Genomic DNA, 25057 nt, shown 5'->3' with positions numbered 1-25057 from the left:
CTAAAAGCCACAGCTCAACTTATAATTTCGATTTCATGGGGTCTTAAACCCCCACGTCTTGACTTCATATGTACAGCGAATCTAAAAAACCATGTGCCCTTTTCCGAGATAAAGCCACGGCCCCGTTTTTAACCAAAAGAAGAAAAAGTGAGCAGTAATAACTCACCATTCCACGAACAAATGCTCAATGTTTAAAGAGCAGAAAGATAACTCTTTGTTGCTGGCGCTCGCTCTCCTTGACTAACAGTGATATTTCCGCTAAAGTGCTCCAGTTTTTTATTATCTGCAGGGGCTTAATTGATTAATCTACTTACAGTACATGTGTAAGTTCAACAGAGAACAATCCCTTCTCCATTCTGAAAAAAGACTTGAGGAAATGAAAGACTTAAAGGCCTTTATCGCACTTATCTGAGAACACAGAGAAATAGAATAATGGTTGAACATCTCCAGCAATGTCAAATTCCATTATCAGTGTATTCAAACAGCACCGCCCCCCTGGAGGAGTCGACGCTCCGCCAGCACGAGCACAGCGATTGCGTTTAATTAAAAGACAACGCTGATGAACTGAAGGGCTTTCAACGGAGAACTTATTAAGGAACTGAAAGGGGGTCGGGATCGATTAGGCCGGGCTGCCGGATATCTCACAAACTCTCCGGCTTACTGTACTCAACTAGATTGCAGAGTTAGGTTTCCCAGTGCTGGTCACATCAGACGTTTTGGGGGTGAGGATTTTATACTCGATGCATATTATAGGATGTATTCACATATTCTGAATTTTGGGGATGAGTTATTATAGCACATTGTCGGTTTTCACACTTTATTTGCTTGCTTGGTCTGAACCCGGGTATATGGTCTGTTTGACAGTATTTGGCTCTGAGGGCCGCTTAAATTCATGGGAGTGAATGTAGTGCTGGGTATTGACAGATTTCACAATTCAGTTTTTATTCATAAGTATATAATGGTGTATAGGTATTATTATAATATTAAAGGTTAAAATTAACGACACAGTCTAGAATTTCTTACAGTTCAGTTCTGTGGTTGAAATATAAACTGGTTGCTGTCAAAAAAAAAAAAAAAAAAGCTTTTCATCACAGGGTCATTCAAACATGCTTTAAATATCTGGATGTAGTATAGCAAATATATTTAACACAATTCTGCTCCCCTAAATTATTTTTTCTAACAAAATAATGAGTTTGTGGACATTGAATGTGTTTCCTGAGGTAATGTTGTTAAACATTATATCAAAACATATTATAACAATATGTTATATTGTTTACAAACTGTTCTATTTACCTTATCCATGATTAAAACACTGATTAAGTGATTACATAATGATGCATTTTAGTAAGTTATTCTGTTTTTTTTTTTCAACATACCTTCTAATGTTCAAACATGCTATAACTAGTATTAAAAAGGAATGGATGATATGTTCATGTGAGGCGGCTACAACGATCTGTCACGCCACATTGAAGAGCATCAAAACTTTGTTTAATTTTAGTGATGAAATTAGAATTAGACAACTCAAAAGTAATAACGCACAAAGCTTATTGTGATTATTGCATAGCAGACATGCTGTAAATAATGATTAATGAAGATATGTTCATGCATCTACTGAAAACAGCATAGAAGATTGATTTTAGGATTTAAGAATTGATATCAGTTCATCCAAGAAAAGGCTGATTAAAAGCTATTAATTGATATTGTAAACTCAGCCCTAGTCTTGCATAGCCAGATCTCCAGACCGATGGCAGGAGGTCTTGACTCCATCACAGCTTTCATTGGCCAAGGACTGCCAAGAGGCCATCTGACAGACATGTAAAGGTCAAGACACACCAAGCCAACTTCAAAGCGGCGACCAAAGGCGACATTGTTGTCTTGCTTTGGCTGTAGAGCCCTGCATTTTAGCCTGAGCCCAACGGGCCCCGACTTTTTTTACGCCCCTAGGGCTGGGCTTCAGGCCAGTTTTCATGTCATATTTCAGATGTGGACCAGGCTTTGGGCCTGTTTTAGGCGTCTCCTTATTTTTGTATTTTAGACATCCACCAATTATGGTGATGAAAAAAGCGCAACTGGAAAAGTTCCATGTTCAAGCGCACGTAATAGGCTAAAGCTTGCCGCAAAACACCGGCAAAAGTTATTACCATGAATTTGTCGGGGGGGAAAATAGTAAGGAGATTTTTGAATTATTTATTAATAAACTAGTGTTTTCTGAGTCTGTGTCACAGGGATAAATTTGCCGATCCAGACTCGCCATCTCCTTTTTGGACGTGCCTTTAGAGAGAAAAGCATCTTTACAGATTACATAATGAAAGAGTTTTTGTTTTCGATTTGTTTTTTTCATTAAGTAATAATTTAAAGGTTTCTAAAGATATATTTATCATGTCTGTGAGGTATGTATTCGCTTGGTATGTATTTCGGTTAATTTTTGTGTTCCTGTTGAGACGACAGAAAGCGCATCATGTTTGTGTCCTTTATTTTATAAAAGCACAGTTTGCAGCGTTTTGATGATATTGTGAGTACACACAAATAAAAGCGGTTCCGAATGATGTATTACTCTTACCTTTATGAGCAAAAATGACAGAATATTTTAAAGTGTTTCCACTGAATTTATTGCTTTCTTTAGTATATTAATAATACACTTAATAGAATGTTAAGAATATGACATAAAAGATGACATAAAATTAATAAGTCTAAAAAAAAGCCCAGGGGTCACCAGACCTGGTCCTGGAGGGCCGGTGTCCCTGCAGAGTTTAGCTCCCACCCTAATCAAACACACCTAAACCAGCTAATCAAGGTCTTACTAGGTATACTTGAAACTTCCAGGCAGGTGTGTTGAGGAAAGTTGGAGGTAAACCCTGCAGGACACTGGCCCTACAGGAATAAGTTTGGTGACCCCTGCTCTAGCCTATATAGGTAAAAAATGCACCTGTAAATCAATTTAAGGGTTTAAGGGGGCAAAATATCCCTTAATGGAAAATGTGTGACTGCGGTCTAGGTGGGGGTACTCAGAAGAATGTTAAATGCCCCAGGGGGTACGCCACTGTAACAGGTTTGAGAACCACTGACTTGCATGTTTCAATGATAAGCCATATCTGAGGTTGATGAATGATAGGCAAATGTTTGGATTTCCTGCCCGATATACAGTAAATCCCTCAAGGACCAGCCATTAACAATCTGTCCATCACAGACACAGACCTTTCTTTTCAGTGACTGTCCGACTAATACAATTTTAGTCAACTAAACCTCTCCTAGTTGACTAATTGTAACATTTGGTCAACTAATTATAATGTTTAGTCAACTATTAGGGGGGCAGCCCTAGTGAACACAATGGCTTTCTTTTTCCATGAGGAAGTTTGGCATCACGACGGCATTGTTTCAGTGAAGACCGTTAAAGACAACCTGGTCTCATGGCGTAAACGTACCTGTAGTAACATTTTCGTGAGACGTGTAATATGATTATTAATTTTACTGATTACCAATACGTACAAATCTCTGCAGTTTCCAATAGGAATGTCCACTGAGTGACATTAAAAGAATGTTTATTTTTCTCCCCCCACAACAGATTATGTGACCTTGGTTTTGTATGTGTCACTGCAGTTCTGACTTGAAGTGTCCGTTGAGTGAAGCTATAACACTAATGCTCTGTGACGTTTTAAAATAACGTACCATCTGCATTACACCTAAACCTACCTGCTAGTATTAACAGAAGCGAATGTGATGTAAAAACGCAATTGCATGCCGTTTAGCTTGTTTTTCAATCTCTCATCTTTTAGCTCTTAAGTCATGTTTTTCGCAGGATTCGTACCCAAGGATTCCGCATCCTAGGTCTAATTCTTTGCAGGCTGAGCTACAGAGCAAGCTTGTTATGTCTGGAAAACAAACATATGGAGCGGTAATCATAACTGTGTATGAAAACATTTATAAGTGCTTGCTGTTTTACCGCCTCTAGAGGACATTTCAGTTGGAAACTGCAAAGATATGTACTTATTCCCTTACCAAAAAGAAGTATATTTCAAGCTTATTTTATTAAGTATACTTAAGTAAAGTTCAAGTATATTTGTAAGTATACTTTATGTAGTAAGTATTCAAATATCAGTGTACTAGTAGTATACTTGTAAGTGTACTATATCAATACTCCTTGGGACTAAATTGGCCCACTTTCTAGTATATAAAAGTATACTTTAAGTATAACGGTAGTAAACGTTGAGTATACAGCTAGTTTACATCTATGTTTTTAGTTTGTACTACAACTATACTAAAAGTGAACTTATACTGATAGTTTACTAATTAAATACTTGTAGCATTTTGGTACCCTTTGAAGTATAGTCTTAGTAAACTACTAGATTAGTAGTTTTATACTGCAAATATACTTGTAGGTTTTCTTTAAGTGAACTTTACATCATACTTTAAGTATACTACTGTGTGCCTATTTAGGTATTAATTTGTATATATTTTGTTATATGAATATCTGAACATACAAAACATCAAAAGAAAGAACAGGGTATCTGCTTGTAAACAAAAACATTTTTATTCTAGCTTTATGCATTCTTTTTTATAAACACTTGAATGTGGGTAAGTTTCATAAATTAAGTAAAAAAAGAAAGAAAGAAACAATATTTTGAACAAAAAGCTGAAAAAAAAGACTATGAATTGGATTCAGAGTGATAATCAAATGCAGATGGAGTCAATCAACACCCCAAAGCTCGACAGTCATTATTACCTCTTCATGGGTCGACATTGTATTCCATAACAATTAACACAGTTTTTATGCTGTTTTGTGTCTGATGATCGTGTTAGATTACGTGTGGAAGCATCTGTTGTTTCCGTTTCTTCTTCTTTTGTGTTTTGGAAATTCTGTACAGAAGATCTGTAAAGCACATTTCTGAGAAGTACATTGAAAGTACGCTTTCCTATTTTTAGTTTAAAAGAAGTATACTAATAGCACACTTGAACAAACTTCTTTTTCATAAGGGTTGGTACGGATTTTGCATCTTTCGTAAACGTTCCCACAGTTACGTTTTCGTCATGAGATCAGGTTGGTTAAAGAATGCTTTTGTCATGCATCTTTCCCAGAAATCCCTTAGAATTCAACCAATTTGGAAGTGTTTCCAGTTTTGCGTGCCATATCCATCAGACGTTGAGCCAATGGTACTTAGGCGTGACATCTGAGGCTGAGATTAACCTAGCCCAAATTGAGTACAGTTGTTCCCTGTCTGTCAAACCAGACCACTGTGTTCAAGCAGACTTGCCAGAGATGACAAACCAAGCTTGTTGACGTCAAACAAACTTGGTTGGACGCCAAACACTCTCTGAAGAATTCGCCATTAAAAAAACCCCACACCGGTTGACCTCTCATTGGGATATTGAGGGGAACATGTCCCCATGAGGGTCTATAGTGGTTCTGGACCGGTGTTTCCTGTAACAACATACGGGTTGTTGAGCTGTCTGATATGAAATGTTGTGGCGATTGCGTTCGTGTGGCTCAGCGCGTCTCATGAACTGATGAGTTCCCTCCAAGGGGGCAGTAAAATTCTTAAGCGTGTGTTTTATATGTGCTCTCTATCCTGTCAGAGGGCTTTTGGCTTATCTTGAGTGAATGTCGAGGCTGGAAATGTCAGGCACGGGCAGAAAAAATATGAGATTATGAAGCTGCTGGATGTTGTCATGGGGTTGTGATGCGTCATAAATCCTGGTTTGATGGCAGTGGATGTCTGGATCAGGAGGGACACGGCTTAAGGACTGCAGAGACTCTGAGCTCTGCCACTGAACAGGAAAGAGGTTTATTCTGGTCATTAGACGATGTAGACCTCATCTTTTGATTTATCATCCCCCTCACCCCTCCGATTCTCGCTCTCCTCCCTTCATATTTCATGCCGACTGTCTCTCGGTCTCTCCCCCTCTGTCTCATTTCTTGATGGACTGATATCTGACAGGCTTATGGCTGTCTGTGATGGGAAGGAGCAGCTCTGTTAAGGTGAATCCGGGGTCAGCAGAAAGAAAAAAAAAGTCCTGGCACATCACAGCAAGAGGAAACGGTGGTCGTTGGCTTATCACTTGTAGTTTCCTGTGATAGTACTAGTGGATAGTAGCCAGAAAGCCATGTGGAACATTTGTAATGCAGCTTAAATGCATTTATCTTGAGAATTCCTCCACCTAGAAAATTAGTCCACCTAAAAAGGATGATTCAGGCAACATTATAGATAAAAGTTCAGTATCTTTTCATGTTTATCCAATTAGTGGTTATGTTTATGTTTTTATGTAGTCTTTTTTAAAAATATACTCCATCCATCCATCCATACAATATAGTCCAGGACTTCTAGTCATTATTCACAGAAAATTGAAGGGAAAGTAGAAAAGACTTGGATCTTCAGTCAGAGCTTTTTTTTTTTTAAGGATTTCATTTTGTCCTTTTTTGGAGCTTGAGTTGCACAATTCTTAAAATTCTTAATTTTTTTCCCTTTCATGTTGCATAGAAAAACTAACAGCTTTCAGGTTTGAGCAATATGATTTTTGGGTGAACTACTCTCTGAACCCCCGATTTAATAAATCCTTGTAAATTTAATAAAGCTACACAGAAGTCCTTAGAGGACATGTCAGTGCCAAAAACAGTCATAACAATATTATATAATCTTTTTTTTTTGCTTTCACTGATATCAAGACATCAGTCCTGATCACAACTACCAAGAATGCACTTATTTTCAGGATTTTAACTCTTTAAAAGCCAGTTTGTGTACATAATGCCACATTTTTTCCCCCCCAATCAGACATTTTCTATATACTAGTTGCTAAGCAGATTTTTATGGAAGCCCGTTTCTGCCACTGAATAAAAAATAAAATTGCGACTTTTTATCTCACAATTCTGACTTTTTTTTTTCTTGCAATTTTTAGTTTACATCTCGCAATTCTGACTTTTTTTCTCAGAACTGTGAGATATAAACGCACAGTTGCGAGTTATAAAGTCAGAATTGCTAGATATATATCAGTATATATTTCAGTCTTTTTTTTTTTCTCCTCAGAACTGGATTTTATAACTCAGAACTGTGAGTTTGTATTTCACAATTCTGAGAAAAAAAGTCAGAATTGCGAGATACAAACTCACAATTGCGAGAAAAAATGTCAGACTTTATTTCTCACAATTGTGAGTTTATATCCTGCAATTCTGACTTTTTTTTCCACAGAATTGTGAAATACAAACTCACAGTTCTGAGTTATAAAATCCAGTTCTGAGGAGAAAAAAAAAGACTGAAATATATACTGATATATATCTAGCAATTCTGACTTTATAACTCGCAACTCGCTCGTGAGTTATAAAGTCCAGTTCTGAGGAGAAAAAAAGTTTATATCTCACAATTCTGACTTAATAACTCGCAATTTTCAGTTTATATCACACAAATCTGACTTAATTTCTCAGAATTGCCAGTTTATATCATGCAATTGCGACTTTATTTCTCAGATTTGTGACTTTATAACTCGCAATTGTGAGTTTATATCTCAGAATTCTGACTTTATGTCTCAGAGAAAAAAAAAGTCAGAATTGTGAGAAGTCGCAATAAACTTTTTTTTGTTTTTTTCTTTTTTATTCAGTGGCGGAAACGGGCTTCCATAGATTTTTTGGAATCATTACAGTGTTGGATATATCAATAATTATCAACAACATTAATTTTACTGCTTTTTTGGTACACAATTACAATAATTTTACATAATTTTTATAATAATTACATAATTTTACTTCAGTTGGCCTTTTTTTCAGCAGAAGCAGGAAACAGGTAAAGAAAATATCTCCTCCATTAACTAAATAATAATAAAAAAAGGTAAAAAAAAATAATAAATGAAAAACAAATGGTAACAATTTTCAAGCCTTGCCAACAGAATGAAAGCCTTTTAATAGAAGATGCATAGTTTTGAGCTTAAATGGCACTTTTTTCAGTTGTTTTCCTTCAGCTGTTTTGTCCTTAAGGTCCTGAGTGTAACATTTTTTTGTACCCAGTGCAAAATAGATTTATGAAAGGAAATTTGGGTGAAATATTACAATTACAATACAAATACACATTTTTGACCAAATTTATGCTTTTGCATTGCAGCAATCACAATAATCTAAAAAAATAATAATAAAAATGTCCCTAAGGGTGCACAAAGGGTTAAAGATTTTGTGGCAAATTCTTTTGTCATGTTTTTGTTTTTGAGGATCTGAAACAGTAATCTTGTATCTATCGTGGGTCTCGCGGTTCAGGGTTGCAGCGTTATGTCAGAGGAATTTCAGTTTGATTCTCACTGAAGACGAAGTCGACAGAGACAAAGTTTAATTGAGTTTTCCTGAAACCAATCGGGAGTTTTGCTAGAAGGTAGAAAAGCAGAAGCACATAATCCTCTTCCCACTGAGGCGCTCGCTTGAGGGGTATCTCTCCTCCCTTTCTCCCAATCTCTCCCTCCTTCCGTCCCTCCCACCCTCTCTCCTGCTCTATCCCATTACCTGGAAAAAAGCAGAGGGTCCCAAGCCACAATACTGAATACCCCAAGATAAAAGTAAAAAATTTCCTTCCGAGATGTTTTTTTTTTTTTTTTTTTTTTTTTTTTTTTTATAGAAGCTGCAGTTGTTTTTCAGTCACAGATCAAAGTGTCTCACCGGTGTGACTTTATAGGCTGCTCTATAGGGTCATAAGCGATACTCCACTGAGCCGCACGGATCTTCCCAGTGCGAGCGGAGGGACGATCTACTGGGAGAAATAACAAAGTGATTTACATAGTATGTCAGTCATCGACCATAATCCCTAGTGATGCCCGGGAGTGTCCTGTTGTGTGTCTAACAATCCCTGAGAAAGAGAAGGTGACGGATGAGTGTATGAGCACAGATGTTTATTTAACACAATTACACAGATTTGGGAACCAAAAAATCCTTGCAGCATCACCAGACTTTGTTTACCTTTATGTTTACCTTTCATTTTGTTTACATTTAACCTTTGTTTACCTATTTTGTTTGCATTTACATGTATATTTAAGTATTTCATTAATGTTTACCTTTATATTTGCCTTTAAAGTTGTATTTATTTTTTCCAGTTTTGTTAAGAATTACCTGTTTTTTTTTTTGTTTTTTTTTTTACCTTTTGTTTGTTTTTGTTTTTTTTTACATTTTCTTTGCCATTAATGCCTTTTATTCCCTTTGGTTACTAATTTTGGACATGTTTACATTTATGTTTACTTTACATTTATTAATTTTATTAACGTTTACCTTTAGATTTGCCTTTGTTTACCTATTTTGTTTCATGTTTACATTTACATTTACCTTTTTTGTTAATGTTTATTTGCATTTGTTGTATAATGCTTATTTGCCTATTTGGTTAATATTTACATTTATATATACATATTTTAATGTTTTCCTTTATACACAAGCCTCTGTGTGCTTTTATTAATAGTTTTATATTACTTTTATTAATAATAAACATTTATCAACGTTCACCTTAATTATTATATTTACATTTATTTATATTTATGGTTTCCTTTAACCATTTTGTTAATGTTCATCTTTGCATATGCATGTTTACATCATTATTTTGTTAATATTTACATTTAAATATACATATTTTAATGTTTTCCTTTACACATATGCCCCTGTGTGCTTTTATTAATAGTTTTACATTACTTTATTAATAGTAAACATTTGTTTATTAACGTTTACCTTAATATTTGCCTTTATATTTATGGTTTCATTTAAGCACTTTGTTAATGTTTATCTTTGCATATGCATATATTTACATAATTATTTTGTTAATATTTACATTTATATATAGATATGTTTTCCTTTACACATATGCCTCTGTGTGCTTTTGTTAATAGTTTTCCATTACTTTTATTAATAATTAACACTTGTTTATTAACGTTTACCACAATACTTGCTTTTATATTTATATTAATATTTATGGTTTCATTTAACCACTTTGTTAATGTTCATCTTTGCATATGCATATATTTACAATTATTTTGTTAATATTTACATTTATATATACATATTTTAATGTTTTCCTTTACACATATGCCTCTGTGTGCTTTTGTTAATAGTTTTACATTACTTTTATTAATACTTAACATTTGTTTATTAATGTTTACCTTAATATTTGCTTTTATATTTATATTTATATTTATATTTATGGTTTAATTTAACCACTTTGTTAATGTTCATCTTTGTATATGCATACATTTTTCAAAATTAGTTTGTTAACGTCCCCTTTACATGGATTTGTTTACCTATTTTGTTGATGTTTACGTTTGCTTTTATTAAGGTTTGCCTTTGATTTAACTGTTTTGGTAACTGTTTGGTGGTTTTAATTTACTTTGACTTATTTTGTTAATGGTTATTTTCACATAATGTTGACACCTTTGCGTTTTCTTTCATGTTTACCTTTGCTGTTGATGTTTGTTTTATTATTTACATGCTTTTATGTTTGCATATTTGTATAAAAGTTATAAAAGTTGTTTATGTTTATCATCATCTATTTTTTATTTTGTAAGCTATATGCTTACAAGCATGTATATGCTGTATGTGCGTCTCGATTCAACGACACGTTCGCCGGGCAATGTATAGCACTGGCGGCGTGGCGCGCAGCTATTAAGGAGCTGTCACAAAGCTTAATTACACGTTGGCATATGGAAATGAGTTGCTGCCTGTCAGCGAGTGTGTGATTTGAATGCTTCACATGTAACACAGAGAGACTGTCGAGAAAGACTTCAATCAGAAATGCTAAAATAAGCGAGCGGAACGGCTAGCTACACTTTCCTCCGTCTTTATTAAGATCACCGCAGTATGAAAAACAGTAAGCGAGGGGGAGGGAGGATGGGAAGGGGGTCTGTCTCAGGCAGAATTGATGTGGTTCTATCCATATTCATATTCAGCAGCAGCTGTTATCGCTTAAAAGGCTTTCTAATTACAACAACAAGACAAAAACTGCTTGGATACGGTCCAGACCCGCTAAATGATAAAATAAGCGCTCATTCACTCTCTCGCTCACTTTCGCTCTCTCTCTTCCTCTCTTAATCTCCACAAAGCACCTTGGAGTCTACTCACCCAAATACATGCCAATGAACAGGGAAAGTGCCATTCGGAGATGCAGGTGTCACGTTTGATAAGAAACTTCTGGATTAAATATGCTGTGGCTAATGAGCAGCCGGGCGAGCCAGTGAGGGTGCGACCATGGGCACGATTGTTCTCCGGCTGATAACATTCTGCGGAAGAAACAGCCAAATTCCATCATTTAATAAACAGCCCCGGCCTCTATCAGAGAGAGCGCCTGGATCCCGGTGTTAAGTGGGAGACATTGCTTTTCATTATGCCAATCTCAGGGGGCTTCCATAGGGCTGTGGAGGTGCAGCCACAAACAAATTGTCCCATATTTAGACACGTTGGTTTGTGTGCATCTGTGTGTGTGTGTTTCTCAGAGGTGCAGCTGGAGTTAAAATCTTCAGTTTGACACAAAGTTCTTGCATTTATTAGTGGTACGCATCACATAATTACAAAGAAACGACACAATGAAAAGACTGACTTGGTATTTTCTTGTAAAACATATTCCAGCAATCATCTTTTACATTGTATTTACGGTTAGGTACTTACGGTTAGGAATTTGAACAAACCCAAGTTTGCATGGCTTTTTGAGAAGAGGTGTGCTACCACTTATAGGCCTGGTTTCACAGACAGGATTTAGGCTAAGCCAGGATTAGGCCATAGTTCAATTAGGACATTTAAGTAATTTTTATAAACATGCCTTAGAAAAAAAAATCACTGGTGTGCATCTTGAGACATAACAAAGTCACTGATATACTTTAAGATCAGTCATTGCAAGTTTCTTTCAGATGAAACCGCTCAGATGTACATTTTAGTCTGGGGATAGTCTTAAAGGTATCATCGGATGCTAAGTTCACTTTTACATGTTGTTTGAACATTAAAGTGTGTTGGTAGTGTATGTACAAATCTACCCTATAATGATAAAAATCCATGCAGTGGTTTTTAATTATTCTGTAAAAATAATATTCCCTTTTTCAAATCGAGCCATTCTCACATGCCTGTCATTGTGGCATCACACCCACAGAGGTCGATAGTTGATTGACATGAGCGTCTTACCTCAGATCAGTTGTAACAGTCCAGCCTCCATATTTTGATGCCGGAGCAGGGATGTAAGTCAGACAAGAATTCAGCGATTGAGGTGTTGTGTTGCTGGATGTAATAATGAACATAGTGGCCTCTCGATCTACATATATTCGTCTATGTTCGTGCAAATCATTAGTGATCCAACTTCACTTACAGCAGAAGTGAGTATAAGGGTTTTTTTTATGAATCTTTGCAATCGTCTTTCCTAATAATATGCTAGTTACGAGAAGTAAACAGGCTCGTCACTCCACAGAAAGAAGAGAGGGGCGGGCGAGCAGAGCTCATTTGCATTTAAAGCAGCCTCGACCAGAATGAGATGATTTTTGCAAAGGTGATTTGACAAGGTAAAAAGGGTGTTGTTTTACACAACCATTGAGAATTTTTAACCAAAGTATATTACAGACTTTTCATTAAGACCCTAAAGAATCATATCAACTTGTGGAAAATGGGCATCCGATGACCCCTTTAAGCCTTGTCTGTGAAACAAAGGGATTATTTTCACCTGGTAAACAACAAAGAAGGATGCAAAATACAACCACCCTGTGGTATTTTTTAAATATTTTAAATATTTAAGTATTTTTGCCGCTGAAGGCAGTGGATTAACGTTACTTTCTATGTCTATGTTCGTGCAAATCATTCGTAATGCAGCTTCACCTACAGCAGAAGTGAGTTATAAGGGTTTTTTATATCACGTTTGTGCTGAAACAAATGCTCACCTTCGATCCATGCATGTGCATCTCTCACTTAATGCAATCTCAGTCTGAAGTGCCCATCATATGAAAATCAACACATGCTGTTGTGAATAATTAAGCGAAGCATCTTCTTATAGGATAAGAACACACAGTCTCATGAATAAATAACACAGACGGGTCACCCAAAAATGAAAATTAGCCCATAATTTACTCACCCTCCAGACATCATAGGTGTATACAACTTTCTTCTTTCAGATGAATCTAATCGGAGTTTAAAAATTATCCTGGCATTTCCAAGATTTATTATTGCATAGACAGGTGTTTCTCTTCATCAGTCCAAAACAAGTCAAATAAAGTGCATCCATTCATAATAAAAAGTGCCTCACACGGCTCCAGGGGGTGAATAAAGGCCTCCCGTAGCAAATGATGCATTTTTGTAAGAAAAATATCCATATCTAAAACGTAATAATCACTTTAATCTAGCTTGCGCCAGCTGGTCGTACCCAGAAGCAGCTCTGGGTGGATGACATAGGACGTTGGCGTTGCGCATGCGCTGGTGAGTCTCGTGAAAATCAACGTTTGCTTACAGGAGCAAAAGAATCAAAGTTTCCTTACTTTAGCAAAGGAAAACCAGTCTCTCCTCTTGGTTTATATCGAAATTTTCCTTTACAAATTGTTTTGATCTCTCCACTCACGTTCGCGTTCTTCACTTCTGCTCGGCGCGTGCGCACCACCGTCATATTACGGCATCTGCCTGGAGCTTCTTTCTTTCAAGTGATTTTTACGTTTAAATATGGATGTTTTTTCTTACAAAAATGCGTTGATTCGCTACAGGAGTCCCCCCAGGGATGTGTGAGGCACTTTTTATTATGGATGGATGCACTTTATTGGACTTGTTTTGGACTGACGAGGAGAAACACTTGCCGATGCAATGATAAAGCTTGGAAATGCAAGTATGATTTTTATTATAACTCCGATTGGAATGGTCTGAAAGAAAGAAGTCATATACACCTAGGATGCCTGGAGGGTGACTAAATTATGGGTTAATTTTCATTTTTGGGTGAACTAACACTTTAACATGGATATTCCCAGCATATTGGCGGTTTATTACTACTTATTTATTACTATAAAGCACATATTAATGCCTACTTTTGCATGATCAGATTAATAGAGTTCATAGTGAGAAGTGGTCCCTAAATAATATGTAACCACATATTCAACTAAATGTGGGCCAGGATGTTTGCTAACGGTGAAACACTGTTCAGGTATTTCCAACTTCTTTTTACCCCTAAAGGAAGAACTGTAAGTATACCAGGGACTTGTGTGATAAGTAGTGACATCCCATTCATCTAATTTCCACTATCAGTAAATAACTGTGGAGGTCAAAGATTTGACCTCTTCAAGGATGCCATATTGAATCCATCAGACTGACGTAAAGAAAGCAAAAAGGAAAGCGAGACAGATGCAGGTCTTGACCTGTCACTCATAAGGAGCTTAGTTCACCCAGCCAGTAAAATCTCACTTTCTGCCAGCATTCGCTTTAGCCGGACCAGTAGGCTAGCTGTCAGGAAGACGATTCATTTCTCAAAGCTCATATTTAGAAATTGGAAAACGGCGGGGTAATTTTTTTGGCAGACCTGTCAAGCTACCGCCGCTCCTCAGTTTGAACCTGAAAGCCGGGGGTGTGGTGTGGTGTGCTGCGGGAAAATAAACACCGACTGCACCGCCTCATGAATATACAAAAAGAGGCATAACTTCACACCCTGCTACCCCAGCCAGATGACTGGCCGTGCCTCACAGGAAGCCTCACAGTGCCCCTCTGGTGTGTGTTTGATGTAGCGCGCGGGCCAGGAGATCAATGAGGGTGCAGGTGTGCGGGGCAGATGGTGGAGAGGTGATACCCGGGGCGCTGAAACTCAGCCTGGCCAGGAACACAGAAGCTCGGTGAGGGCGGCCCCCGGGGGAACGGAGCCGTATGACTGATGCACTCTGGGATGCAGCGAGGCAGAGATGTGATTTATGGAAGCGAGCAGTGAAAGTGAGCTCCCCACTGTCTCACACACACTGCTGCTGCGCTTGCAAGATCTCACTCTCTTATGCTGGACTTTTTAGGACACTTTTGTCTGTGTTTTCTTAGGACTTTCTCATTAAACACAGTCACTGGGTGGAATAAAGATGGTCGTGGCCCAAGAACCAAGTAATGTGGGTCGTTTTCTGCTGTGAGTCAGTGTTGCAGTTGAAAAGTAGAGGAGAAGGCGTAGTTTATTGTTCTTTTTATTTTAAAATCACACTTCATGAAGACTTGGTGGTGTCAAAAGTAAACCTATACAGTGTGAAACAATTCAGAATTTTAAATCCTGATTAATTATTCATGTTCTTTGTACAGTAACAGGTACTTTAATACTCTTGTTTAATGTGGAACATCAAGGGAAGCAGATCTACAAATCACCTATAGAAACCTTTCTTTTCTTTGTTACTACCATTTAAAGGTTTGGGGTCAGTATGTTTTATTTTTTTTTTTTCTGATGTTGGTGGTCAAGAAACATTATTATCAGTGTTGAAAACTACTTTGGTTCTGAATATTTTTTGTGGAAATCATGACACTTTATTTAAGGATTCTTTAACATACAGCAAGTTCAAAAGAACAGCATTTATATATAAATACATATATATCATTTATATATAAACATATATATATATATATATATATATATATATATAATAATGTAGTATCAGACTATATATGTATGTGTGTGTATGTAAAATAATAATAAAAAAATAGATATTATTACCAATAATTGAATAAAAACAAATGCTGAATTATTCTGTATTTATACAGGACATTTCTTCTGGATGAAATACAGTTAGCATATTTCCCCCTTTACACACATATATTGTGTATATGTATGTATATATACATACGTATATATGAGATCATGCATATATGTGACCCTGGACCACAAAACCAGTCTTAAATCTTAAGTATATTTGTAGCAATAGCCAAAAATACATTGTATGGGCCAAAATTATTGATTTTTATTTTATGGCAAAAATCATTAGGAAATTAAGTAAAGATCATGTTCCATGCAGATATTTTGTAAAATTCCTACTGTAAATATATGAAAACGTAATTTTTGACTAGTAATATACATTGTTAAGAACTTTATTGGGACAACTTTAAAGGCCATTTTCTCAATATTTTGATTTTTCTGCACCCTCAGATTCCAGATTTTCAAATAGTTGTATCCCGACCAAATATTGCCCAATCCGAACAAACCATACATCAATTAAAAGCTTATTTATTCAGCTTTCAGATTAATCTTCTTTTACATTTTCTCAACAAATTGACCCTTATGACTGGTTTTGTGATCCAGGGTCACATATGTATATTCGAATAAAAGTAAAACTATAGTTACAGTATTTAACACAGAATCAATCAAACTACCTTTATGAATGATCCTGAAAGATCTTGCTTTCAAAGGTGAGGACATCGCCACCTTGTGGCGAGGCTTGATAGTTAGATTCCTCAGAAAGCACCATTTGAATGAAGCCTGACTGGTCTTCTGTCCATACAGCATCATATAGCCCATTCTCCAAAAATACTATTACTATAAAGTTTACCTTTAGCCTGTATCTTTTTTTTTTTTGTCTTGTTGGAAGCTCAAACACTATAAATGTTCTTATATTCTTTCCAGAATTCTTTCTTGTTTTGATGAGCAAGAATCTCATTGACAGATCCAAATATTTGCTTGAATACATGGATAAAAGAGAGAGGGAGGAAAGACGCACATGCATTTAATTTAAACCGCTCATTGTCTACTACTTGGCACTACAGCGCATCGTGCCAAAATAAACGCTGGTCAGACAGACTGCTCTGTTTTACTGCCAGCACTAAAATAGCAAAGACACAAGCAGTCTGGGCAGAAGCTAAACAACACTTATTTTGCTTAATCTTTGTTTGAGAATTGTTGCAAATGCTACTAGAAATTGTACATTATTTATACACTGCAATTATGTTATTTGTTCTCTATAAATTTATTTATTATAAATTTACCTTGCAAAATCTGCAAAGTGTTAATTATTTTACTAAAATTAGAGGGATCATACAAAATGCATGTTTGTTTGTTTTTTTAATTTAGTACTGACCTGAATGAAATATTTCACATAAAAGACGTTTACATACAGTCCACAAGAGAAATAGATTAATAGATTCTTGATTAATACTTAATAATCTTAATACTGTGTGGTTACCTGTATGATTCACAGCTGTGTTTTTTTTTTTTTTTTTTGTGATAGTCCCTTGTTTGTCCTGAACGGTTAAACTGCCCGCTGTTCTTCAGGGAAATCTTTCAGGTCCCACAATTTCTTTGGTTTCTCAGCATTTTTTGTGTATTTGAACCCTTTCCAACAATGACTGTATGATTTTGATATCCATCTTTTCACACTGAGGACAACTGAGGGACTCATATGCAACTATTACAGAAGGTTCAATGGTGGTCCATGAAAGAAAAATGATGCACTAACTTTTTGAATTTGAAGATTTTGAATTTAACTTGTTTTGTCTTTTGGGAAAAATGCAAGTATCTTCTGTAGCATTGCATTTCCCTCTGGAGCATCAGTGAGTGTTTGAACCTTTTATAATAATTGCATATGAGTCCTTCAGTTGTACTAGAATCTCAAAGAATCTCAAAATCATACAGTCATTGTTGGAAAGGATTCAAATACACAAAATGCGGAAAAACCAAAGAATTTGGAATTTCTGAAGAACAGCGGGCAGTTTAACTGTCCCTCAGTTGTCCTCAGCTATTATTTTCTCTTGTGGACTATATGCAAACATTTTTTATGTGAAATATCTTATTCGGGTCAGTACTAAAAAATTATATGTATTTTGCATGATCCCTCTTATTTTGGTAAAATAATTAACATTTTGCAGAATCTGCAAGGTGTATGTAAACTTTCGTCTTCAGCTGTATAAAATAAACTGGTGACTTGGTTTGTCATTGTCATCAACAAAATAAAAAAGGTAAAATTACTGAATGTGCATTATTGTTTCAAGTGGCTGTTAAGATATTAATGAATTGTTATGAATAAATCTGGATACTGAAGCAAAACCACAATTGCTTTAAAACATCTGTGTTACATGTCAGACCAACAATACCAAAAGTCCCATCCAAGCACATGCAATTAGCATTCCTCCACGGGAGGCATGACAGCGCATCACAGGTCACTTTTTTTCTCGCTCGACATGCTGTCAGAGAGCGCTCACGCATCTTTGAAAGGTAGCACTGAGTGTACTTCATCCTCATTGTCCAACTCCCCAATTAGTCCACGTCCTAATTCTAGCATTTAGTGCTGGCATATCATGTCTCTTCTTGTTATCTTGCGTTCCAGACTTTTGTAAATAGTCATATTTAAAACTTTAATCCCCTCAATGGAAGATGACGCGCAGACAGAAAGTCCGTCATTTAGACAGATAAATGTTATCTCCGTCACAAAGCACTCCTCTCCTTTTTAACTGGCTAATGAGTTTGTTCTGCGGACTCCAGTGGAATGTTTCATCCGCAGCCCTTTAATTTGATAATGCTGTACTTTTATCCGAGATGTCCATTCTCTTAGCGGCAGCGTCTTCGGCAATACACTTGTCCCTCACTTGTTTGTTGCGGCTTCAAAGCAATGTATTTGTGTGTAGGACAGCGTGCTGTATGTGGGTTCAAAAAGTATTACGTTTCTATTCATCACTATGTTGATTTCTATGTATTTAGTATAAAATAGATAAAAGTAGACGCTTACTACTGCAGTTTTTGAAAAACAAGTTTGCGAAGTCCTGCACTGATAGCACATTGCCAGAAAAAAAATATCTGCAACAATTTTTTTTTTACCATACTATGGAAGTCAATGGGGTCCAGACAAAACAAAACAAAAGACATCTTTTGTGTCCAAATCTTTCAGACAAATATTTCCCATAAATAACTTTTGAATGGTTAAAATACTCTATTAAATACAAACTTTTCTTTTTCCCTTACAGGAGGACATGTGTGGTGTTCCACAACTAAAAACATCATGGAAGGAGATGAACTTGCAGCCTGTGTGGTGGATTTGCACTCGCATCTTCAAACACCAGCCCAAACTCCCTACGGTCAAGGGATGTACCCGGCCCGACAGCTGGACGGCATCCAACTCCTTCCTCAGCAAGCGGCCATGGCGTCCATACTGCCCGGCGCTATCATCAACAGTGAGTGCTGCATTATCAGGCCTCTGCCACAGTGGATAGACTGATTAATGTGCTTGGTTAAAAATGGAAATCCATGTCAAAGAGTCATCACAGCTCTGATGTGCATGTTTGCCATGGATAAGAGAATTACCAAGGGTCGAGGCTGACCTTCAGTTTTGCAGGAATTAGATATTCACCCTCTTCCATTCTGTAATCACAGTTAACAAGAATTTGATGCAAACAACAGTGCATTTGCTTTGATGGGGTCTATAGGGTTGGGTTATAATGTTCGTCCCATTACTGCAAAATCAAAATTACAGTTATATTGTGAAAAAAGAAAAGCATTATAAAACAAACAAGAAATATTTAAGATTCTGCACTATTTCAAGGTCACTAATCAATTTTGTATAAAATGACAAAAATCTAAAATAGAAGCTGTTTTTTAGTGGTCTCAGATTTTTTGACCTCACTGTATTTAAATTTGCAAATTTTCACAAGCTTTAGATAATTCAGTATGGATATGCTTGTGTCCATTTCTGTCTTTGTAGAAGACATCTTCCCCTGCAAGGCATGTGGCATCTGGTTTCGGAGTGAAAGAAACCTCCAGGCCCACCTTATGTATTACTGCAGTGGGCGACAAAGGGACCCTGAGATGGTGGCAGAGAAAAACGCCAATATCAGCCATCAAATGCTCCGCAATTGCACATACCCCCAATGCAATATGAGCTTTGCAGGCTCGCATGCCTTGGAAATGCACTTATCCACACATAACAGTGAGTAGATCAAGAAAACATTATTTTTCAAATAACCATCTGACCAGTGACAAATAAGAAAGACACACTTGTTTATTCAAGTGCCAAAGTTTTAACTAGTCTGGTCAGGTTGGTCTAGTTCAGGGATGTCCAAACGCGGTCCTGGAGGGCCACTGTCTTGCAGAGTTTAACTTCAAACGTCCAAGCAGATGTGTTGAGGTAACTTGGAGCTAAGCTCTGCGGGACGTTGGGCCTCCAGGACCGAGTTTGGACACCCCTAGTCTAGTTTAAGGCCCAGGTGTACTTCACTTTGCACATTCCATTCTGTCTAATGCACAGCTGCATCCAAACAGCTTTCAAAGTATACTGAAATGTGCATTTGCACATGTGCAGTACCAGCTAATAGACTCTAAACCAAGGGCAGGCAAGTTCAGTCCTGCAGAGTTCAGCTCAAACCCTGAACAAAAAAACTCACCTGCCTATAGCCTTAGTAATCCTGAAGACACTGATTAGCTTGTTTAGGTGTGATTGATTAGGGTTGGAGCTGAACGCTGTAGGCTGCAACTCTCTAGGATCGAACTTGTCTTCACCTTCTCTAAACATTCACTTCGCGTATGCGCTGTTGTATTCCAAGTGGACAAGTTGGGCTACAACTTGCACAGACAATTTTAATGACGAAAACTGCCTCACACGGACAGAGTGCAGAACGCCATAGAACGTGGACAGCTGAAGTATACTCTGGGCTTTAGGAGTGTCCAGACATGTTCCTGGAGAGCCATTGTCATGCAGAATTCAGCTCCAACACTAATTAAACACATCAGCTAATCAAGGTCTTCAGACCCACTAAAAACTTCCAGGCAAGTTTATTGGAGCTGTCTGGAGTTAAACTCTGCAGGATGTTGGCTAGGAGCAGGATTGGACACCCTTGGTCTGTTTGATCCTCACATGGTCAGGCTGGGAGACCAGCTAAACCAGCTTAGGGTGATTTGAGGTGTTTTTGGTAGTTCAGCAGAGAGAGGACAGGGAATTATCTATATAGTGCAGGGGTGTCCAGACTTGTTCCTAGAGGGCCACTGTCTTGCAGAGTTCAGCTCCAAACTTAACTAAACACACCTAAACCAGCTCATCAAGGTCTTCTGATGTCCAGGTAAGTGATTTGGAGCTGGTTGGAAATAAAATTTGCAGGACATTGGCTCTCCAGGAGCAGGATTGGACAACTGGTATAGGGTATCAGGAAATGTTCCAAACTGGATTCCAACTAAAGTCTATCTCATTGTATAGGAGTCTGTACAGAAACTGCCTTGGTTAAACTCAACTTTGTATTGTTTGCTCATTAACACCATTTCTGTTTTGTTTTTCAAGGTCTCAAGTCAGATGAGATATCCACTGGAAGCAACTTGAAATGCACAATTTGTGACTACACTGCTGAAACCCTTATGGTACTCCAGCACCACATCCTCTCCCATCTGTCCCAAACCGGCCTGAGATGTGGCCACTGCCACTTCACATTCCAAACCCCCAGAGAACTGGTCAGACACCAGGAGCTACATGGACACAGCTGTGTGGTCAGCAAACTCATCAAGGAAGACAAAGCTGATAACTCTCCTAGCAGCATTGCAGGCAGTCCTCAACAAGTCAGAGCTAATGCAAACATGAAAGACCTTCAGGAAAGCACAGTACAACGTGATATAAGTCAAATGTCAGAGCTGGAAAGCACAGAAAGTAGCCAGACATCTACTAAGGGTGAGGGAAACTCAGGAAACAAGGCTAGTGTTTCATACTCCAGAGTAAAGTCAGAACCTTCAAGTCCCCGTTTAGCCTCCTCACCTATTCAACACCACCTGCCTCCTGCCTTTCCCTTACCTCCCTTCATTCCACATGTCCCATTCTCACAGGATATTACAGTGGGACCGCAGGCATCTGAGATATTGGCCAAAATGTCTGAGTTGGTCCATCGCAGGCTACGTCATGGGGGAAACTCTTATCCTCCAGTCATGTACAGCACACTTGTCCCAAAAGGAGCAACGTGCTTTGAATGCAATATCACCTTCAATAACCTTGATAACTATTTGGTGCACAAGAAGCACTACTGCAACAGTCGTTGGGAAAACACACACAAGCCACATGACTTCCCTGGAATTCTGGATAAACCAGCAGGCACTGTAAGCCCTAAAATTGGAGCTAGTTTAGCTATTATGCTAAACGCCGGCCATCCCTCTGAAGTGAAAGGGCATGAACCTAACCCTTGCAATCCTGTCGCAGGTGGAAAAGTTACAGATGAACTGTCCGTACAAGTTAAAAAAGCTTCAACTCCATCTGGTGCACAAGAGAGACCGAATGGTACACAGCTGGATTTGCAAAGCCAGAAAATGCCACCCACTGAAACTGACCCCAACCACACAACATGCGAGGCCTGCAAGATCACCTTTAGCCGACATGAGACCTACATGGTGCACAAGCAGTATTACTGTGCCACTCGCCATGATCCTCAAGTGAAACGTGCACACAATAAAGGAGCAGCCAATCAGAAGCCAGTGCGTCCTCGTAAAAGAAGAAAGGCATATGAGCTGGTCACTCCTGAACAAGAACAAATTCCACCTATGGGTATGACATCATTTCTTAGTATGCCTACTATAGGAGGTCCATACATCTCAAAGGACACATTGGACAGCTTCAGGGACCATCAGAGATACAACATGATCCAGGGGTTATTACCCAAATATCCAGAGGCTTCACTGACAGTCACAAAATCAGCTCTAGTGTCAAAATGTAATACAGTCTCTAAGGAAGAAGGTGATGCACCTATAGATCTCAGTAAAAAATGCATGCCGCAGTTTGGCAACACTCCTGTTTCTTCAAAAGGACTTATGGATTATCATGAGTGTGTCGTGTGCAAGATAAGTTTCAACAAAGTCGAGGACTATCTCAAGCACAAACAGAACTTCTGCCCAGGTAGTCTTTTGCAAAACACTTCCACTGAGATCAAAAACATCAAAAAGGAAGGCCATAGAAATACTAACCTTTTAGAGAATGTCCTCTTTGAGCTCCCAGCTCCACATGGAAAGACTGAGCATCCCAATGCAGTGTCAACTTCTGACATCCAAGCTTCCAGTGAGGAACAACCAATCCCAATAAAAGATGAAATGAGGAGCTTATTTCAGCCCTCTGGAAGTTACCCAAGTCCTGCTAAGAAAATGAGACCTGATGAGCAAATTTGGCCTTACTATGAAATCAAACCCACTGATTATGCTACAGGGATGCTGGTCTCACAAAGCGATCGGAGGCAGAGTCCAAACGAGGGCAGTGAGGGGGAGAAAGACCAGCCGATGCCTGATGGTAGCCATCTTAGCACAGATGACCCTGATAACCAGAACAAGTCTTCATCCCTAAAGGACAGTCTTGAACTTGAGGACAAGATAGAAGATGCTGGAAATAAACAACACGGTTCCCCTACACCGGAGAACCATGCAGACAGTCCCATCAACTGTAAGGAAAGCGCAATGCTGGTGCCATCTTTAAAGACTGAGGAAGTCTCAACAAGCTTCAAGAGAGTGCTGAATGGGTCCATTGCCACCACGAGTAATGTAAAGTACTGCCGTCCATGTGACATCCAGTTCAACAACCTCTCAAACTTTATAACACACAAGAAGTTTTACTGCTCATCACACACAGCAGAGCATGTGAAATAGTGGACAGTCCACAGTAGTAGAAACGGTAGAGCTGTTAACAAGCATCGCCTCTTGAATTCACATGGCCCGGGACATTATAAAGGTGGGCCCCAACCTCTATACATGTAATAAATATAAAGACACCAGGACAAGGGGGGCAACGTAACTAGTTGTCCCCCTTGACGACAGCCTTGCTGTTCTGAATTGGACAATGGACACTTTCATTTGTCATGACTAAAAATGACCATTTGCCCCCTCTGCTTTAAAGTGGACATATTCAATTTTTCACAAGCACCAGTTTCTCCCCTTGTGGTCAACAACATAAGACATTTTTACAATTCCATGCTGGTGTACTCAGCAGCAGGAGGACAATCAAATCAGGAGATTTATCCTACAGTCATTTATTAGAAACTTTTAAAATATTTGTTGGGAATACTGTGCGTTGATAGTTTTTGTGTTTTTTATGTATTTATTTATTTAATAATAGTTGCAGCTCTAAAATAAATCAGATCTGAGATGAAATATAGGTTTACGAAAGTTCTCTTTAAGAATTCTTCTTTTAGAATTACAGAAAGAAGCCACATGAATGGTAGAAATTGATTAAAAAGAAAAATCTACAGATGGTGGAGTAACCTCTGGATGACTAATGTGTCAACATATCCTTAAATACTGGCAATCAAGTTTTCTGAATTATTAATTGTCAATACATGTAGAGTCTAGTTTGTCCTTGATGTTTCTTTATGCTTCCATATGTTTTTCTTGTCAATGCAGAACTCTTCTTAAAAAGTGACCTGTATGTGTGTTTGTTGATTCATTATCTCTTTTTTAAATATTTGGCTTCTAATGCAATACTTTTTAAAAGATGAAACATTATTTAAAGCAGTATTATGAAAGGGTAACTTTTTTTTACTTGGACCCCCAGAAATCGTCTGTGTGAAGTGTTTACTAAAGTCTTGCTGGAGAAGGGTTTACACTTGGTATGGATGACTCGTTGTAATCTTTCCTACAGAAAAAAAGAACAAAATAATCTGCTCAAAAAAGAAAAAGAAAAAAAAAAAGTTGTCAAAAATGTGTTGCTATGCATGTACCTGTATGGAATGAAATTCCAGAAATGTGGGAAATGTTATTTTATGTGACATAAAAATTAAAATTCTTATCTCAGGACAACAGTGTCAGTCAATTTGCAATACTTCATCTTTTTATCACTAAAGCACATATTTTGTTCAGGACTAAGTGAATATTAATAGAACTCTGTAGTTGCATCATTCAGGACAGTAGGAGTATGTATGGCCGAATGTGCAAGCACTAGCACCACCTAGTGTTACTTACAATTCAATACATGAAATCAGTACCTTTTCTTTAAAGAGAAAAAAAAAAAAACAGTCTTTAATTGATTGAATAGTAAATACAAATGTATAAAACCATTTAAAATGAATCGTGCCGCAAAAATACAATAAATCAAATGTTTAAATAACAACACAATTTTTTTTTTTTTTTTTATTATAGGTGATAAACATACAAACTGCAATTATTTTTGGAAGGCAAACAGATGCACTTCTTGATGGGTTACTGTTTTATTCTGTCTGAATCCTTAAAGCTTG

At 37.5% G+C, this 25057-nt stretch overlaps 1 protein-coding gene across 2 annotated transcripts in view; it reads left to right on the top strand.

Annotated features, from left to right (window-relative positions):
• zfpm2b (zinc finger protein, FOG family member 2b) overlaps positions 1 to 24612 on the top strand; it is a 71446-nt gene extending 46834 nt beyond the window's left edge. Inside the window, exons 6-8 of one of the 2 annotated variants that reach the window (XM_051135974.1) lie at positions 18851 to 19057; positions 19585 to 19809; positions 21151 to 24612. In XM_051135974.1, coding sequence (XP_050991931.1) covers positions 18851 to 19057; positions 19585 to 19809; positions 21151 to 23477 — 2759 coding nt within the window. In that variant the 3' untranslated portion in view covers positions 23478 to 24612. The remainder of the gene's footprint in view (positions 1 to 18850; positions 19058 to 19584; positions 19810 to 21150) is intronic. The other variant, XM_051135975.1, reaches the window with a different exon arrangement.
• Positions 24613 to 25057: the final 445 nt, after the last annotated feature.

Source organism: Labeo rohita, chromosome 19 (assembly GCF_022985175.1).
Source record: "Labeo rohita strain BAU-BD-2019 chromosome 19, IGBB_LRoh.1.0, whole genome shotgun sequence".
Taxonomy (NCBI): domain Eukaryota; kingdom Metazoa; phylum Chordata; class Actinopteri; order Cypriniformes; family Cyprinidae; genus Labeo; species Labeo rohita.
This window is presented reverse-complemented; position numbering and strand designations above follow the sequence as displayed.